Raw genomic sequence first — 18,886 nt, forward strand, 5'->3', positions numbered from 1 at the left:
GTTCCTTTAAACCTCCTCTTTGGACCAGATTTTAGATCCCCCCCCATCACTTTTTTCCACCGTGCTTACAGTAAAAGTCTGTTCATAAAGCTAGTGACTGCTACCATGTTACATTGGTGCTCATATTGATCCTTATCAGTACAAATCCTTGTAACTCCAACCATCAGAACAGAATTCAAGAGCAGCACATGCCATCTCCAACCACTCAACTAAATGGTGCCTTTAAACTCTCCTTAAGACAGTTAAGAATCAGTTATTAGATGTCACTACTGAAAAATAACTATTGCATTTCTTAAAATTTAACAGTAAACAACATTGCCAATATATTATTGCACACAATAAAGGGTTCAGGAACTACAAAGATAAGGAACGGGTAATCTAGAAGACCCAGAATAATGATCCCAGAGCCATTCCAGTTGCTGCTCCAGCAAGCATGCCCAGTGCAAGATCTCCATCGCTGTCACGGTAACGCTCTCGAATGATGACATGGTTTGCAGGGGGCTGCCCATAAGGTCCTAGATGATACGAGAGTGTTAGGAGGAGGGCAAGGTCTATCTTAATACCATGTGCTGTAATTTCAAAACAGGCCCACTATTTCACCTTCTTCCTCCCACTGATGATGCCAGCATGTGGGGAAGGAACCAGTTACAACCATGCTTTGGAAGTGGATTAGTGTTGAAATAATTAAGCTAGGTATAAGAGGACAGATGAATGAAAATCTCGATCAATGCCCAATATGGAGTAATGACTCAATCTTGTTCTGGCTCTTTTATCTTAGAAAACATGCTGCCTACTGTAGTTGAGAGTTCTGTGTGCTTCTAAGAGTTTACAAAGTAACTTAAGTTGGGATCACAATGGGATGGTAACTTATGTTGGGATCACACTGGGATGTTAAATCACTTTCACTAAGTTAAATAACTTAATACAAATTTCACTGCATTTGCTTTGTTGTGAAAGGGTAAGGGGTATTGGTTCTAGCTACATGTCAGGTTTCTTTCCATCACTGTTGTGCAGGAGCGGTGGGCGGTAAAGGATGGTCATTCAAGACAGAAATACTAACTCAAATAGCTTCTACAGAAAGGTAAAAGATATGGTTGGTATTGGTTACCTTGGTATGGATACTGGTAGGGAACAGCATAAGCTTGTCCATTGGAGGCATAGAAGACTTGAGGACCAGGAGGTGGATACGCACCATTGTACTGATCGTAGCCATAGCCATAAACCTGGTGAAATCAAAAATGTGTTCATTATAACAGTATTCTTTGCTTTGTACCCAATTACACACTTTGTTCAATTCTCCCTCATTTTTAATGCAGTCAAACTTCAAACAAAATACCCAGTGTATAGTGTATACTGATATAATCTATCTACTCCCTGGAAAGGATTCAGAACAGCTGCTTGAAAAAATAAGTGCTCCTTAGCAACATTCACTCTCTTCAACTTCCTGGATGCTGAATGGCAGAGGCAGGTTCTGGGTCATCAGGCAGAGCCACAGCAGCCTTACCAGCTACTCCTCTCTGCCCTCATGCCAGTAAGAGCTCTCTGGAGGGCTGTGAGGTAGGCAGGATCCAAAGAAACTCCAACCAACTTGTCCCTTTCACAATGCAAGTGAATGTCATATTTGGAACAAATACTCTGTAGCTGTATATTTTGGAAGCAATTTTGTTCTCCCAAAGAGGAGGCCCACTACTAGCCCTGATATAGCTCCCAGCACCACATCTAGTTCTTAACAACCGTTTCTAACAGTGAGGGGCTGGAGCAGTACAACTGTAATGCAGTAAGTAATATTACCCCAACTGTCCCTTTGTGTTTCACTGCACAACAATCAGAATATCCAGAAATGCACAGTATATACAGGTTCAGCCCCAATGCTGCTCCTTCTCCACTGCAAAAGAACAGTGCATCCAGGAGCTAGTTACTGGGTTGCTATGACACCTTGGATACAACAAAACCTTATGTGTTAAATGTGACAGCTCCAGTCATTAAACCCTATTTTTAAAACTCCTAATTTTGTATCCTTCCAGTTCTTACACAATGTGAAAGCACAGTCCCACCTCCTGATGTTAAAAGCTGCATGGCCAGTATCTTTCAAGATCAACTAAATAACTTATGCCCTGTCTCTAAGAAGCTATATTTTCCACGTTCTCTGAGCAGCCATCCTTTATATACCTCCCAGTCAAATCTGCCTCATCCCCTTCAAGGGAAATCCATCTCAAACAGGAGTGACAATAGGTTGTTAGTGCCTTACTCCTTCTCCTTTTGTACAAACCTCAAAGCTGGATATAACTGTGGAACTCACAGTTATATCCAGGAGTACAGTTTGAGTGCTTGAAGGACTAAATGCTTAATGCTTCCTGACTGAAATTCTTACCTCAGGTGATGGTGTGGCATAAGCTGTGTAGGGAGGAGGGGCTGAGGAAATGGCTGTCTCATCATACATCACATCAGATCCCATGTAGCCCTAAACACCATGGAAAGGTAGCAGTTATCACCTTTTCCTACAGACACCCAGTTAGAGCAGCGCAAGGATTAAAACTGAATGACCCCAAAGAAAGAGTAACCTTCAGATGTATTATGAATATCTTATAAAGCACTTCAAAAAGAAACTATTTGGAGAGCAGACCTGGGAGAATACAAATGCCACATCAATCGCAGGAAGGAGCCATAAAATCTCTTAACTCTGTATGCACACATGTACATGCAAGCACACCGACTCTTTCCATCATTTCATAGCCTCAGTTTTAGAAATTACCCTCTTGTTCTTCCTCTGTTTTCAGATAAACAAGTTTTCACAAGTAAGCTAGCTGCTTCCCAGTGCTCTAGAATGGTATCACCAAGTTCTGCAAGAGCAGATTAAGAAAAAATGCAGTAGCCAGAAGTGGCACCTGAACTTTATAGCAGAACAGAGTCACAGTTCTTGGCCACCTCTCGTCCTGGCTGTGAGAAGGCTAAAACAAAAATTACAGTAAGAGAGGTTTAACTGTAAGGATTGAGGGACTTGACTGTTTTTAGGGAACTACATTGCAAATGCCACCTATAATTCTGGTCCTTTTTGAAGGAAGCTATCAGGCAAAGGTGATAACTTACTCTCAAAGACAGTAAAGGTTGGTTACAGTAACCTTGTATTCTTGCATATAGTTATCAGAAATACACAGTGATGCTCTTAGTGTCCTATTCCAAGAAAAAAAAAACAGGTCTCTTTTTTTCATTTACAAGTGAATGTTCCTATTGTCTCTTGTAACTGGACTTTAGAAAGACTTTTGAGGGCATAGTATGTCTATATCCCAGCTCAGTCTTACACTGGAGATTCTAAGGATTGCTTGAAACACACTTGAAATCACTACATGAAGAGGCAGGTATTTCCTGAGAAACACCTGAGAAAGTGTCCAGCAGTACATCTGTATTCTGTTCTGCTACAGGGAACTCTGTACAGGCATGTGACACCAGCCTGCAAACATCTGTAAATGACATAGCTCTCAAAGCTGGGGTGCTCACCCTCCTATCCCAGTAAAGGCACTGCTGGATGCTTGGTATTTTTGAAAGCTGTGTCAGACACCTACAGATGGACTCAAACCAGTTACCCGATTACTTCAAGTCCTTGTTGGAAATCTGTAATTGCTTTGGAAAGTGACAATTCATGATACAACTTGTGCAGAGAGCTACCTGCTCTACTTTCAATAGCAGGGGTCTGCCTTAGCTGAGAAAAGTGATGCACTGGCAAGTTTTGAATGCCATCCTATCAGGGCTGGCAGCCAAGTGTCAAAAGACATGAAAACCAGCAGTTCCTATCTCCTAAAGCCAGGAGTCACCATCTCTCACATAAGCAAGATTAAGCCCCAGAGCTATAGCAGACAGACCATGAGTGCTGTGTTCACTGCAAGAAGACAATTCCTTCACTTCTCATTTAACACCATGAAGCAGCATGGCACGGCTGCGGTCAGAGGTACTTCTGTCCAGGGCAGTCAAAACTATGACAAGCATTTGTTTTGTGTATCTACAGTTCTTAGATGCCTCAGTACAGTGCCAATGTGAATGTGACCCATCAAAAACTGATACAAACTTCTTTAAAAGCCAGCATTTCCCCATGAAACAGGAATATCTCAGGTTGGTTTAGTCTAGCCATATAGGGAAAGCTAGTGCTGAAGACTACTTGAGAAGGCAGTCTGAAGGAAAAAAACAATACTCACAAGTGGATGGATGTGGCTCCCCAAAGACAGAGTTCTCTAGAGAACTCCAGGACTCACAGGGAGGATTTTATGATAAATGACCTCTTCACTCTCCGCAGCTAGTATGCCAACGCAGAGGTAATGTACTCCTTCTCAGCGTGCCTGCACTCTCCTCCAAGCACTTCGTGCTCCCCTACTTTCCACCAATAAGCATCCCACAATGTAATGGATCTACATTAACAGCTTCTTTGCAGTAAGCTTCCTTTAGCACTGTACATGTAGGCAGCAAACACTAAGAGTGGAAAGTGAATTTTTAGTAGTTGCAGATTTACTTCTTGCCCACAGCTTCCCAAACATTCACTTCCACACACAGATCATTCTCTGAAGTCATTCACTTCCACCCAGCATGTATGTGCATAGGCTTGGCTGCAAGAATGACATGTGCTAGTGACCCAGATCATTCTTCTCCCTACCCACAAGCCATCATGCTCATGACCCTGTTTTTCTGTAGCAGAGAGGGATGAAACATGATTTTAGAAGTAAACTGCTGAATCACACATAACACCGATGTGCTGCTTCTCTGTCAGTATAAAGTCTAGCCAGTGCACTTACTGGGTTTGTCCTGGCATCCTGGAGAGCAATTTTCCATGCCCTGCAAAAACAAGCCCATTGTTTATTGGAATGCTGATAAAAATTAATACCACTTCTTACTTTTAGGACTATTGAAACAAAAAGGGCTAGCAACTAGAGGTACTGCAGGAACACAGTTTAAGCCATTGCACAGGTAAAAGCCCAATGATACTAAAATGAATGCAGAAAGATGTTACATCAAGACTGACAAAGAATTATTTTCTTTGCAGAGCTGAGAAGGCATGAGGAGGAACATGAGAAGGAAGAGGTGCAGTTCTGAAGGTCTTCACTGCAAGCACAACAGGTAGGTAATATGCAGCCACACTCAGGATAAAGTAATAGGATGAGAACCAGGGAAGTTGTTTCTCCTGCCTGAACAGTTGCATCTGTGCTGACTAGAGAGTGTGGGTCTTGACGCTATTGCAGTTTGAACAGAGGGTACAATACACTTCACACAAACACTCCTATGCCATATGGCTGGGAGCATGCTCGAAGCACCACGCGTACTTGGCGAACACTGATGATAGAAGTTATCAACCTATATAGAGCCAAGCTCAGCTGAAAGTTCACAGTAATGGAGTATTCTTCCTTTCACCACTTACTGGGATGTCCTTGAGCTATGCAGGGTATGTACTGCTTGAAGAATGGGAAAAGTGAAAAAAACCCACAATCTGTTCAGCAAGTCTTGCATTACCCATATTAATAAGATTATTTTACTCCTCAGCCTTCAGTGGTTTCAGTGAGTTAACTTGCAGTTAGTTTGCATGAGCTAGATAACTTCTAAGAGAGCTGTGTTTTTGTCACTGAAAGGCTGCTTTTACTTGCTTGAAAACCTTCTTAAAATACATCTCTGAAAATCTGAAGTCAAAACAATTATTAGGAAGAGAGAGAAAAAGATAAACGAGGAGAGGCAGCAACACCAGTATTCTGTGGCAGACTTACAGGCAGTCATCTGCACTCTCTGCACAAAGGTTGACTGTCTTCCCATCACGGCAAACAATCTGCAGTAAACAATCTCTTTGCTTCCCCTCTGGAGGCTGGAAATCTGGGACAGAAAAAGAGATGAGTTATGGAATATTGATAACCAGGATTTCATGATCACATTTACAAGGGAGACAGTTTATGCAAAAGGCTGGACAAAATAAACTAGGGCCAGTTGTAGCTGCCTTCCGTGGCATCAGAGCAAATTACAGAAGGAAATAACCTGTTCTTACTCTTTAGACAGTCCTGAAAGTAAGTAGCTGTGAACATCATTCCTAAGAAATTCAAGTGTCTTATGGCAGAACCAATTCATACTTAGCAGTAAGTATTCGCCAACACTTGTGTCAGTATCAAGTGGAGTACCAGCAAATGCTAGAAGTGAAATTAGTAATACTTGAAGAAAATCTGCTGAGGTTTCCATTTCTTGTCCTGCCTCTCACTCCAGACAGCACTATAATTACTCCAGTAATGTTATAATCAGACACACAAGTCTACTGTGACTATCCCATTCTCATGTGCACGCCTGCCACCTGCATACACAGTACCCTGTCCTCACTGAGTTTTAAAAGTATCAAACTCTAACCTAATCTGTCATGTGATGCTACCATGCCCTGGGTGTCTGTAAGGGAATTTCATAGTTGGTTGGGTTGGGGTATTTTGGGAGGCGAGTGAAATGGGTGTTTACTGGGTTTCTTTAACAACAAGAAAGTTGCACACTTCTTGGAGAAGTTTACTTCTGCAGTAATGTCGTAAATGGTATGCTGGGAAGGAACTGGAGTTGTGAAGAATCTCTAAATACACAGATCCTGAGGGGTTCCTTATTACCTCGACATTCATTCCCCACTCTGAGGTTGATGCAATGGATTCGCATGTGGATTTTATCTTCTATATCATGGCGATTTGGATCATCATAGAATATTAAGCGGCCATCAGACCACAGGTCAAACCAGTTCTTCTTCCAGCGCCGCAAAATAGTACCTTAAAAATCAGACAGTCACTTTTGAGAGCACATATTGGGAAGTATTTGTGTCCTAAAGCTAACAAAACCAACAGATCCTTCACAGCTACCCCAGATACTCTGAGATGCCAAGCAAAATCTTGTACTAAAACATCCCCACTTCAGAACACTACAGAATTGGGTTCCATATTTTACCTAATATTCAGAGTCACAACTGAGTTTAAGGGCATAACCTGGTGCTTTAGTTCTGACTTGCTGCAAGAACAAGAAGAGGGCATGACTAATTGAAGACATTAAGGTGTCAGGTGAAGTTTCCAAGTCTCCACTTATATAGCACTAATTACAGAGCAGCATCTGAAGCTGAATGCCAGTCAGACACCTCAGATACGGTATATCCTGCTTCCCAGTGGAATATTTCAAAGGTCACATGGAAATGCTGTCATGACAGGTCTTTTTGTGAAGTGTCCTAAAGGTCAAAACAACAAACCAACAAAAAAGAACAAAAAGCAACCCACAGAGCTAGACTCTTTGTTTAAGAAAGACCTGGGAATTACTAAGCTGCTGTGATGTTAGACACACTGGGGAGAAAAGGAGGTAAACGGCCCACCATGACTTACTTTGCCGGAGCAGCCATCCACTCTTCACAAATGCCATTGTTGCTGAATCTAGTGGACAGAAGAGGAAGATGGGGGGGAGAAAAGCAGTTGTCAGTATTTCACAATCATACATTAGAAAGAGTCACTTCATGGTATGGAATCATATATTACAGCTGTGTGAAGCTGGCTAGTATTGCAAACAGACACAGCAGATCTCAGCTGAAGATAGTAAGGCACAACTAGTATGGTAGGACTTAACAAATGTAATTGTAGCAATCCAACAGGATTATCAGAGACCATTTTTAACTGGAAAATACACAAGCTTACAGCTACCACTCTTGAAACATGGGGAAAAGACAGGCTGCAGTGACTGCTTCCTGACTCACTACCAGCTCCTTGCAAAACTGTTCTCTTGACATAGCTGTGCTTCCTGTATTCTGCAGTCTCAAGTTACTAAGCACCCTCATTTCTTCCCTACCTCCCTTTTTCTGTACTTCCGCTTCAGTTTTATTTTTAATTCACAGGCTCAAAGTCCAGCCAAAACAAAAGCTGAAACAGTTTATCTTAAACAGGAAGGACAAAGTCAGTTTTATGACCTGTATTTCTTCCAAATCATCACTGGCTTCCTCCAAGATGAACTGGATGTTTTTATTTTACAGCATAATGATGCAGAGACTGTTGCTCTAAAATGGATTAACAAAACCACAACTATCTGCATGTAACTGAACAAGAAAAGCAAAAACAGAAGCATTATAAGCCCCCCTTGAGAAGGCTGCCTTTTTTAGGTATTATTTGTGGGCCTTGTAAGCCAGTATGAGAGACAGATACTTAAACCTACCAGATAATTCTACTTGTAGCGGGGGGGGGGGGAGGAGAGGTGGCATAGTAGATTTATCCCAGACAATTTATCTGAGACAAGGAATGTCTCTAAAGCTGGGGAGCGGACGGAGAAGAGTTTCGTTGTCTTCTAGTAAAATACAAAGTTAGCAACATCCATTTGTTTTCTGATAGATGTATATAAGCCATCTATTGGATATTACTTTTAGCTGTGTGCTCTTCACAGTACTGGGCAAATACCATAACACACAAGACTGTAGCAGTAGGATTTCATATTGAAGGAATGCCACATCCAGAACAGGGTTGGGTGTGATCATGAGAACCACCTGCAGTTGAAGTTTAAACTCCAAGATAAACCTCTTAATCTTGGCCTTTGTACCAGCTTGCTGGGAAAACAAACATATAGCTGACAGCCTGCTGAAAGGGAGTGTCAAACTCCTACCCTGCTTTAATCCTGTCACCCAGTCCTACTCTGAGGTCTAAGCATGCTGTTGTCACCTTCCTACAGAGAGACAGCTTCAGAAATAGAGGCTGGTTTATTCTTCCAAAGTAACAAAGCACTACAAAGGGCCTGAGCCTCATCCTCCCACCACCCCAGTATATGTTCTTCTCCCCCTAGATAATCCTTTACAAGGAAATAGGCTTCTTGCTCCTCGTTTTCACAGGAATGGGTCTCTCCAATAGTGTTTCTATGTCTTCTAGTTTGCCCACTAAGGTGAAATCACTGTATATTTCCAGAAGCCCTTCTAAGTCTAAGAGCCAATACAGAACTTGCATGAACTTCAGTTCTGTTGCAAGTGCTAGATTATGCCATTGAATGCTTGTTGCCTTCAACCTACTCTTATACCACAGCATAATTAGATTTAACTTAAACACGTAAAGAGGAGGAAATGAAGAAGAAAACATTACTCTTGACAAGTTTTGCCTGTGATTACAGAATAACTCAGTCTCACATTACAGAATGGCTCGCAGCTATCTAGGGCCACAACAGCAAGTGGCTTAAGCTGCTGTACAGCACCTCGCATGTAATCCCAGATGCAACAACAACATCTTCCCAACACAGAGTTTAGTACCCCAAACTTCAGCTCTGCATAGAGAGCAAGGAATCACACAGAACAATCTGTCAGCACTGCAGTAGGAGGTGCAAAGACAATCAGATACTCTTCTTTGGTCCTTTTTAAGCACAAGACTCACTTGAAGTCCTGTTGATTCACAGTCAACCCACATCATGTTTAAAAGAGTATTTGCGGAGATAGGAGATACTTGGCAAGATCAGTTGCAACTGAGTAGTATTTGTTAAACTAGCTCAGTGCAACCAACATGGGAAATGGGATTTAAACAAAGATAAGTCAGTTCATCACCAACCTCAATAGAAGTACCTTGGTGACTGAAATCTAAAAGTAGTAGCACCCTAAACTGAACACAGGTTATGAGTAAATGCAGCAAAGTAGGTAGGGTTATTCCTTCCTGCTTCCGGAATGCAGTTTTCCTTTGTCACGCAGAATAAGGGGAATATCCAACAATCTATTCTAGTTCACTTCTTGTTCTCAAACATGGCTGGCTGCTAGTAAGAGCAAACCTCAAAACAAATCAAGTGTTTCTACCTGCAGCTTGCAATTACCAAAGCCATTTTGATTAATGCAGTCAAACTAGCAATGGACCCGACTCCATGGTCCAGGCAGGTGGAAGAGGTTTAACCACAGAGCCGAGTTCCACGCAACTGGCTGTGCCTGCTAACACCGCGCTGTTACTTCATTCCCGAGATATCGGGCTTGAAGGAGTGCTCAGATGTAACCCTATTCATCCTTCCCCCCACCCTAAAAACAAAACAAGTTTTCTATTTTTGGAACTTTATGACTCTGCAGCTAGCTCTGTGCAGGCCTTTTTTCCATGACGCTGTATTTAATTAGCCAATGGCTAGTTCTACCGAGAGATGGGGCTCTCAGTGCAGAACTTGCCCACGCGTGAGCGACTCAATGTTCGCAACGGCCGGTTTGGAGAAGCACCGTCCCTCCTCTTCCCTGTCCCGCCGGGGACAGTTCCACCGAAATTCCTGGGCGCCGTGCAGGTCCCGGACCCGATCTCTGCCCCCCGGACCCGCCAGCTCTGCCTGGCCCCGGCAAACGGCAGCATCGCTGCCCCCGCCTTCCTCCCGGGCGCTCGGACTCTCCCTGCCGGTCACCCGCCGCCGAGCCTCGGGCTGGGCGCGGCCGGCTCCCCGCGAGAGGCCGCCGAGCCCTGCCCGAAACCTCCGTCCCCCTCTCCTCGCTCCCGGCAGCCGGGCCGACAGCGGACAGCCCGACAGCGCTCCCGGGGAGCCCCCTCCCGCCCCGGCTGCTGCGGGCCCGCCGAGCGCGCCGGCCCGGCCTGCTCCCCGGCCCCGCTGACCTTCGCGTCAGGCCAGGCCAGGCCGGGCTCTGCTCAGCCCGGTGTGATCCACCGACCCCCGCCGCCGAGCCCGCGCGGTGCCGGGCCGCCGCACCCACCTGCCGCTGCCTCTGCCACTGCCGGCCCCGCGCCCGCCGCCCGACCGATGCGCCAGCGGGCAGCGCCAGCCCGGCCTGACGTCAGACCGCCGCGGTGCGCCGCCACGGGTTCCGGGTGCCGCGGCACCGCGGGGGGAACGTGCCCCGCCGTGTTCGGGTCCCCCCATGGGGACAGGGCGGTGCGGACGGTGACCCCGCCACCGACTGCGTCTGCCCCCCGCACGGTGCGCCGTGTCTCAGTACTTCAGAGGCATGTTCTTCTGCACAGGCCAGCAGGTGGGACAGCAGCACCCCCATCGTGTTAGGATACTTTGACTTTTTCCTTTCCATCTTGTTTATGAGTATGAAAGGGATGTTTGCTGATGTCATGTCATGGGACTGCATCAGAGAATGGCAGGGTCACTTCGTTCAAGCAGTCACACAAGTATTCAAGGGTGGAAAAAGCCAGCTAGTCTGTAAGCTGTTCTATATAACAGACAGAAACTGCACCTTAGTGATTCTTGCATGACAGCACTAAGCTCTCCTTGGGTCAGTGCTGCCCACACACTGAAAAGTCTATCTGGTGGAGAATGCACTCTGTCACTAGTTAATCACCTTCACAATTCAGGATAGTGGCAGCCCCATCACGCTAAGGCACTTGGACTCTTTTCTTCCTATAGTGCTGTTCATGGCTGTAGTATAGTTCATGCTTTGGTACATCTTTGAAGTACCATAAAAGTGGTGAAGGCAGAACAGAAAGCGATACAAAGAGATCCTCTATCTGTGAATAGAACTGCAGGTTTCAGAAACAACCAGTAAATGAGATTTGTGTAGATCAAATTCTGATTATGTAGGAGTCCTTTCTCTGAGGATAAAACTGTTCACCTTTTATTGCTGAAAAGGTATTTTCAGAAACTTGTAGGTATTGGGATAGAAATAGAAGGCAAGACAATCTTTAGAGGGGGAAGGGAGCAGTTTTCTTCTGGAACAAAAAAAATACTCCTTGTGAGGATTTGGGGTCTTCAGTGGATCCTGTCCTTTTGTGTGTGTGTTCAGAGCATTGGCACTGTTCAGGGTTCATAAAAAACTTTAGTTTTCAATTAGGTTTAAAAGCATTTTAAAATTCATTGAGAAACTGTCGTGCTCTTCAATGACTGAATGACCTCCATGGGCTCAGAACATCAAGATTTTGTTTAGTAGCTTTTTGGGACCATTTCCTCTACCGTGTTGACCTTGGAAACTCAGTTAAGGCTGTGAACCCAGAGCCAGGGCCATTGCCATGGAAGTTTTGTGCCACTCAGGTCTTGTCTGAGTGTTCACAAGAGAGGCACAAATCCAGAAAACACTAGATCTTCAGTCTGCCAGAAACTCAGGTACTGCTGGAAACCAGGCAATGTATGAGGGTTATGGTCTCATTCAATTCTGAAACATTTGAATGAAATACATTGGCTCTGCATTCAGGAAGGAACCTTCATCAGGAAGTTTTTAACTAGCTGTGCTGCAGAGCTGAAGGCCTGAGTCATAATACCCTGAGCAAAAGAACTAGAATATTTAGATGAATACTATTACAAATGTGAATTGTTTTCAGACTGCTTGCCAGTGATGTGCGGAAGTGAAGGCTTCTGTTGAAAGATCACCTTCCTTCTGAAGAACTACAGTCCAGGCAGGTCTCCTAACAGTATTGTCTTACATGTGAGGAGCTGAAGCGAGGGGCCCAGATTTTTAAATCTCTTTGGTTTGTTGTTTTTTTCCACTCACATTTTCAAAACATAAATATAGCATAAACATAAATACAGCAAAACATAACATGTAATTGCAAAGCATAATGTATCTGTATACCGTATCTGGAAGACTAAGTTCTCTTGCAGACTGCACAAACATTTTTCTCCAGCTGGATGTAGCTACTAATAGATGCCAGCAGTGCACAGTGCCGTGTGCTCAAAGCCAAGGTTCCGTGGAGTGTGGAGGCATATTGTGATTGCATACACACAGGAAGGGCTCTGCCACTTACCTTCCTAGCTCTTGTTAATCTTGAGAACTGGATTTTCCGAGAGGCAACGTGAGCAACAGCCTCCTGGTTTGACAGAACAGATAAGCATTTTCAAAGTAATTCAAGAGTTTAGACACCTCTGTCTTGGAAAAGTCTGTGGGCTGAGGCTTCAGAGTTAAGAAAAGCCTAAGTTGCTTTTGAAAATGTGACATGCCTTTAAGCAGAACAATGTCTGATTAGCTTTAGGATACTGACAGCAAGACTGAGAGACTTGCCCAAGTGCTGTGGTGGAGGTGAAGGGTTCTCCTTCTTGACCTGTAACTGAAACCGTGCTTCCTGCCATTTGCCTCCTGGCCTGTGCTTTGTGGAGCACTCCAGACACCTCAGTATGCTTCTGCAATGAAGTGATCTCTTCAGACACTTATTCCAGAGGAAACACTGTGGAGAGCTATATGCAAATAACATGCTGTCTGCAGCTTCCTGGTGCAAGGCCAGTGTAGGTCTCCGCACAGCAGATTGCAGAGTACACCAAGAACAACAGACAAACAAAGCATCCAGCCAAAAGCCGAGGAACTTTCTGGGTGAGGCTCTGGGATTTCATTGTCAGCCTCTATTGTTCAGATCTGACTAAAACCAAACTGGCAGGAGAAAGACTACATGCTTATCAGACATCCCTGCAGGTCACGCCACTGGAAAGCCATTTCACTGTTAGCGATGTGGCCTTTTTGGCAGGAATAGAGTTTTGGATTTCACTTGTATTTGTAGGCAGTTTTAAAAAGCACAGGATTATCAAGGATGAGCTAGGTCTTTTGCAACTTGCAGAGAAGTTTCTATCTCATCACAGCCACTCTGAAGAGGAAAAAACCCTTGTACAACACATTTCTGGTTTCCACTAATAACTATGTTTGGGCCTGACAGCCAGGCAGCATCAGTGGGAGTGTTTCCTCTGAATTATCTGGGTTCTGACTCTCAACTTTACTTTACACTGGCTGTACTATTCCATCAGCATTTAAAGACAGTGCTGCATACCCAAGGAGAGGATTTTTACTCATAGCTAAAGACATTGCAAGGGAAGAGGGAGAAATCAAAAGCAGTTCCAATCGATTTTCATTGAAGGGACTAAAGCCCAGAGACAGTAAGGGTTAGGCACAGTCACTTAGGAAATCTATGCCAATGTGATGAAATTGATCTATACCTTCCATTTCCAAGCCACCATATATTTGCACTCTGTCTAAACAAAACTGTAGATTGCATATCAAGCTGGAATGGTCTATCTGTGAATCTGACAGGCGTTCAGTGTAGTTCCCTTACACTCTGTACCGAGGTTTCCCTCTTCTAGAAAGGCTGCAAAGGGTAGAAGTCGTTCCTTCTCTCCCTCACCCCTTGTGTGACTGCACAACAGTGATACAGAGTCTGGCAACCTCAGCTTTGTTAAAATAAACACCCTGGATTTGAGCCAGAGGGAGATGTTACCTCCTTTTGATTCTTCACTGTGTCAGGCCTGGAAGTGTTTGCAGGTTGCTGTAAAACACCATCAAAGTTAAAATTGTGAAGATTTGTATTTGAAGCACTGAAAGTACTTCCCTCTGTTAATGTGTTGGGCCAGAACTGGAAGAGACTGCCCTTAATTAGAATGTAGTAAAAAATACTACTGACCATACCTATTTGTGCAGTAACTGGTAAATCTAGAGAGGATAATGTTCTCCATAGAGTACCTTCCTTGCATATACAAAAGCTTAAGAGAGAATTACTCAACAATTTCTATATACCTTACAGAAAGCATTCACCAGAAAACAGTGATGGGAACAATCAAGCTCCAGGCATGGAGCCAATATGCAACCGATTTTTACAGAGTGTGGATCAATTGCTGAAAACCCCATCTATGGAAAAAAAGGCTTCTGAGCACATAATAAAAGCTCTTTACATGACTTGACCCATGATGTAACAACAAGCAGAAATGGAAAGTCCTATTGTTTGTATCACAGTAATTACAGAGGCTTAGGCATCTCTGTGCTCTGTATGCAGACAAAGAGACAGCCCTTCCCCCAGTAACTTATCATTTAACAGACATGGTACAAAAAAGGAGTAATACAACACATCTCTGAAACCAACTCACTGGATAAGGTGCTGTTTACTTATTTTGAACAGGTTGATAAGTTGGCTCCAAAGCAGAAAGCTGTTTTCCAAAACTATTCAGGCAAGACAAACAGATAAGAGTGATTTCAGGGATTGTGGTTTCACCGTGATGTTACTGCCAGCTTTGTCTGTATTTCAAGGTACACTGCTTGATTTCCAACTGCATTAACATTCAGCCAACATCCGTATCTTCAAAGAAAGCCAAAAACCATAAGAGTTAAGGCAATATTTCAAACATTCTTTGTTCAAGTGTCAATTTACAAAAAAAAAGCTACAAACCTTCAGAAAAAATGTAAGATCTGTGGGATGTGGATTGTTCCCGCTATGTTTTGTGTAGTACCCTACACAATGGTCTTTGGACTCAGCCAGGCCTTACTGTAACATATGTATGAGAAAAAAATTCTTGCAGAACAGGCACTTACAAAGTTTAAGGCCTAATAAGAGAGTTTACCTCCCCTCAACATCAACATGGTTTGACATATAGTAGTAGTCCTAATTTTGTGTATAAAAGGTGTCTGCTTCAGGCATTGATTTTGATGGGACTGTTCATATTCATGGCGTCTGTGTTGAATTAAAGCATTAGGACAGTGCACTAAAAATAAACACATAAATAAAATCCCTATTCCTCATGTACAGAAGGATTGGCTCCTGTTGACTGGCATTTGACAACACCTCAAAGACTTGAAGCTGACATGGGATCTCTATATAGAAGATCCAGGCATCCGTTTATTCACGTTTCTTCCACAGCATTTGCAACAAACACATCAGCATATCTATATGTCTTCCCTAACTTTTCTGGAGCTCTGAGGTGTTTGTATCTAACCGAATCAAGCTTTAAAATGAGAATATTCTACCCCTAAATTAAATTCCTGGCATGACAGAACATGAAAGCCCTTGAATTGGTGTTGAGAGTCTTGCATTGCAGAGAGAGTATTTTAACGGGTGGTTTTGATGCAGTGGCATAGTGAATAGTTCTTGAAATTAACTTCTTATGCTCACTGATCATTCTTTAAAGTTTTATATTCAAAGTGAGACAGCTTTCTGTAAAGGAGAAGGAAAACACGCTGCATACATGGGTGAACATGCAGTGAACTCGGTGTGTAGAAGTTCAGATTAACCGAATGTATTTTTGGCTTGAAACTCTGTGAGTCAATGAAAATAATTGCTAATCTGGAGACATTTCATTTCTGAATCCCTGCATGGTTCCCTTTTCTTTGCCAGCCATTGAGCCACTGTAATGTGATAATTCCACTGAGCCTAAATGAAGCCAGCCAAGTTATAATGTGCAATATTATTTCCTGGAAGCTTCCTTATACTGTCCCCATTCATATAGCTAGAAGTCCAGATCTGACAACTTATGAGGTGCCTACAGAAGCAATTAGGAATCAGTTTTGTAAATAATCTAAGGAGGTGCATCATCTTGTTTTTTAACTATCTGAGGCACTTTTCAAGTACTTCTGTGGCACCAATTCATCCCATCAAACTTCAGACACTTCATTGACACTTGAGACACTGGGACAGTGCTTTAGATTCCCTCTGTAACCTCCAGACAACAGAAAGGCCTCTCCAGGGAGTGCTTCCACCCATCTTATTTTCAGTCACTCCTTAAGGGTGCCTTTACCTCTCTTTGAATAAACAGCCTAGAGTGAGAGTGATCCTTCCCCTAATTTAGGTCTACGAGGGGCCTACGGCTAAGTAGAAGAACCCTGGATCTAGGGCTTCTCATTTCATCTTGAAATGTTTTCAAAATGGGGTCCAAGTTGACTCCTTCCTTGGGGAGCATAGAGCGGGGGGGGGTCATGCATTCCGTTTTACCCAAAGAGAACATTGCACTCACTATTGCTGACTTGAGGTGGTTGCTCTGCATGGGAGTAGTCATTTCTCCCAGTCTTGCATAAAGATCTTCCCTCTTCCCTTGGTGAAGAGGGAAGGGCTTAGAACTATATATAGTAATCTCATTAATATTGCATTACCTTACAATAGCACAGAGTCATCCGCCCCCCCCATACCTAAATAAAAAGCATAGGTACATTTAAAAACTGCTGGAAGGCATTAATATTTATATTACCCTTAAAATGCACAGAAGCAGGTGATGACAGCACATTCTCTTTCTTTGTCTGAGTCTAGTATGCTTTCCTTTTGCTGAGCTGAATTCCCTAGCACTTGTGCACTGTAATAATCATTCCTGGAAACTTGTGTCTCTGAAGGCTGGCTGGTGTCATTGCCAAGGCATTCTGCTAATTGACTTGTATGCTATCCTTTTGTTTTATCCACTGAATCTCTGTATGTCATTAATGCTCTCACCTCTAGCCTCTGTGCTTTGAATTCAGGAGCAGATGATGACAGCAAGAGCTGTAAATTAGATGACCTACAGCAGTGCCCTTTCCTCACGAGACAGTAAAAAGCATCCCCAGCAATTTACTTAGGAGCTTGCTGGTTTTCTTTTATCTTCATTCATGGAACACATGTGGGAATAAAACACATCATCCCCGCATCTAATACATAACAGAAATACAGCACAGACATCAGGTTTTGCAAATGGATTTTTTCCTATTTACCTCCATGACTTTCCTTTGGCCTCCTGGAACCCCTTGCTTTCACATCAAATGCAGACAAAAATGATGCCAAGTTGAAATAGGACTACCATTCTATACTTGGGTCAAAAGACTGCCAGATAGGAAAGAGTAGGGTATCTGGTTCCTGCTGTCACTCTTTATACCATGATGAAAAAATCACCACTGCTGGAATCATCTCTGCCAGCCTCAGCTGAGGGGACTGGTAAGAAGTAAGGTACAGTCTGAAGAGATGGGGACAGTAGCCTAATTATTTTCATGTCAGTGGTACACTGAATGCACCCAGTTTACCCCAGAATAAACAAGAGCTTTCAAGGGCATGGGGACAGCTGAGGAGAATACTCTTTTGATTTACGTCCTCCAGCATTCTTGTCACAGCTGAAAAGACATTACTGATTTCTTTAAACACTCAGTTTTACAGGAAGAATAGATCCAGTGTAACAAAGCCCATCATGACTCACTTGTGCAAAGAAGGGTTCTCACTCTAGGAGCTGTTATTACAGTGAAATACAGTTGGTAGGGGTCAGCAATATCTTAAAAATGCCTGACTGCCTGTCTAAATAGAAAACTTGTGGAAATACACCCCTCTGAGGGGTTGCAGCCTACCAATATGTACTTAGCAGCAGCATGTCCATGGTTGCTTTGGACTTGCTTGAAAACAGTTGTTTAGGGGATAACTGATTATGTTGTTTATGTATTTGGGTTCACATTAAAACCTATACCCACTTTAGGCTGTTTCAGCAAAGCTCAGCAAGGTGCCCTGTGTCTGTAACATCAGGACAGTTTGCATTCTCTCTTCATCCTACAGCTTTGGGTGTCTGCAGCAGTTTATGCCCTGACTGTAGCCTGGAGAGAGGGGATGGCTCTGGGGGCACACAGATGGGCAGGGGCAGTGGGAGTGCAGATAACCACTGCCATGTGGCTTCAGGAGCAGGAGATGAGTTAAGCATGAGCCAAGAACAGTGTGGCTGTAGCTGCCACGTCTGTCATGAGCATCTCGCTTTTGAGGGCTTTGTTTTATTCTTAATCTTTGCTGCTGAATGCTTCTGCATTGGCAGAGAAAAAACTGACACTGAGGTCAGCCAGCTGGATTGGGAGGGAAGTGCAAAGGGAAATTCCATAGGACTGATCAGACTTGTACCACAAGGTCATGTACCAGGAGGTTGCTTAGGTAGGGTGTATCTGTCATTTTCTGGATACTTGCAGAAATGCAGCAGGGGAAGGAAAAGGGTAAGGGAAAGGGAAATGGAAAGAGAAAGGGAAAGGAAAATGAAAAAAATCACAGGATTACATATTCACGAGGCTTAAAAAAGCATAAAACTGATTGATACACAAGCTTCTTGTCGCTGATCGCAGACTTGACACATTATTTATTCACATGAAGCCTCTGGAAAAGCAGTAATGTTCTGTTCTTGTCTTCAAAACGTGACATATTTTACTTGGTAGAATCAATTGAATTTTAGGCACTTCTTAGATTAATAACTGTAGGAAGAGTTTCTGCTTGAGGTTTTTAAAATATCTGCTAGCAAATTCAGAAATGGTAGGTACAATCCA

The 18,886-nt window shown here is 43.4% G+C and overlaps 1 protein-coding gene across 3 annotated transcripts in view; it reads right to left on the minus strand.

Moving 5' to 3' along the window:
* Positions 1-261: 261 nt before the first annotated feature.
* The window catches only part of PLEKHB2 (pleckstrin homology domain containing B2), a 472,273-nt gene continuing 453,648 nt past the window's right edge, over positions 262-18,886 (minus strand). The window contains exons 1-8 of one of the 3 annotated variants that reach the window (XM_061378940.1): positions 10,655-10,675; positions 7,353-7,400; positions 6,603-6,755; positions 5,739-5,841; positions 4,779-4,818; positions 2,372-2,461; positions 1,109-1,223; positions 262-515 (exon numbers count right to left, since the gene is read on the minus strand). In XM_061378940.1, coding sequence (XP_061234924.1) covers positions 379-515; positions 1,109-1,223; positions 2,372-2,461; positions 4,779-4,818; positions 5,739-5,841; positions 6,603-6,755; positions 7,353-7,389 — 675 coding nt within the window. In that variant the 5' untranslated portion in view covers positions 7,390-7,400; positions 10,655-10,675 and the 3' untranslated portion in view covers positions 262-378. Of the gene's footprint in view, positions 516-1,108; positions 1,224-2,371; positions 2,462-4,778; positions 4,819-5,738; positions 5,842-6,602; positions 6,756-7,352; positions 7,403-10,556; positions 10,585-10,654; positions 10,676-18,886 lie in introns of those variants that run through there. The other 2 variants (XM_061378942.1, XM_061378941.1) reach the window with 2 other exon arrangements.

The sequence above is a fragment of the Neopsephotus bourkii genome, unplaced genomic scaffold (genome assembly GCF_033783945.1).
Source record: "Neopsephotus bourkii isolate Nb327-2 ecotype Australia unplaced genomic scaffold, CSIRO-AGI_Nbou_v1 NB_1768, whole genome shotgun sequence".
Lineage (NCBI taxonomy): Eukaryota > Metazoa > Chordata > Aves > Psittaciformes > Psittacidae > Neopsephotus > Neopsephotus bourkii.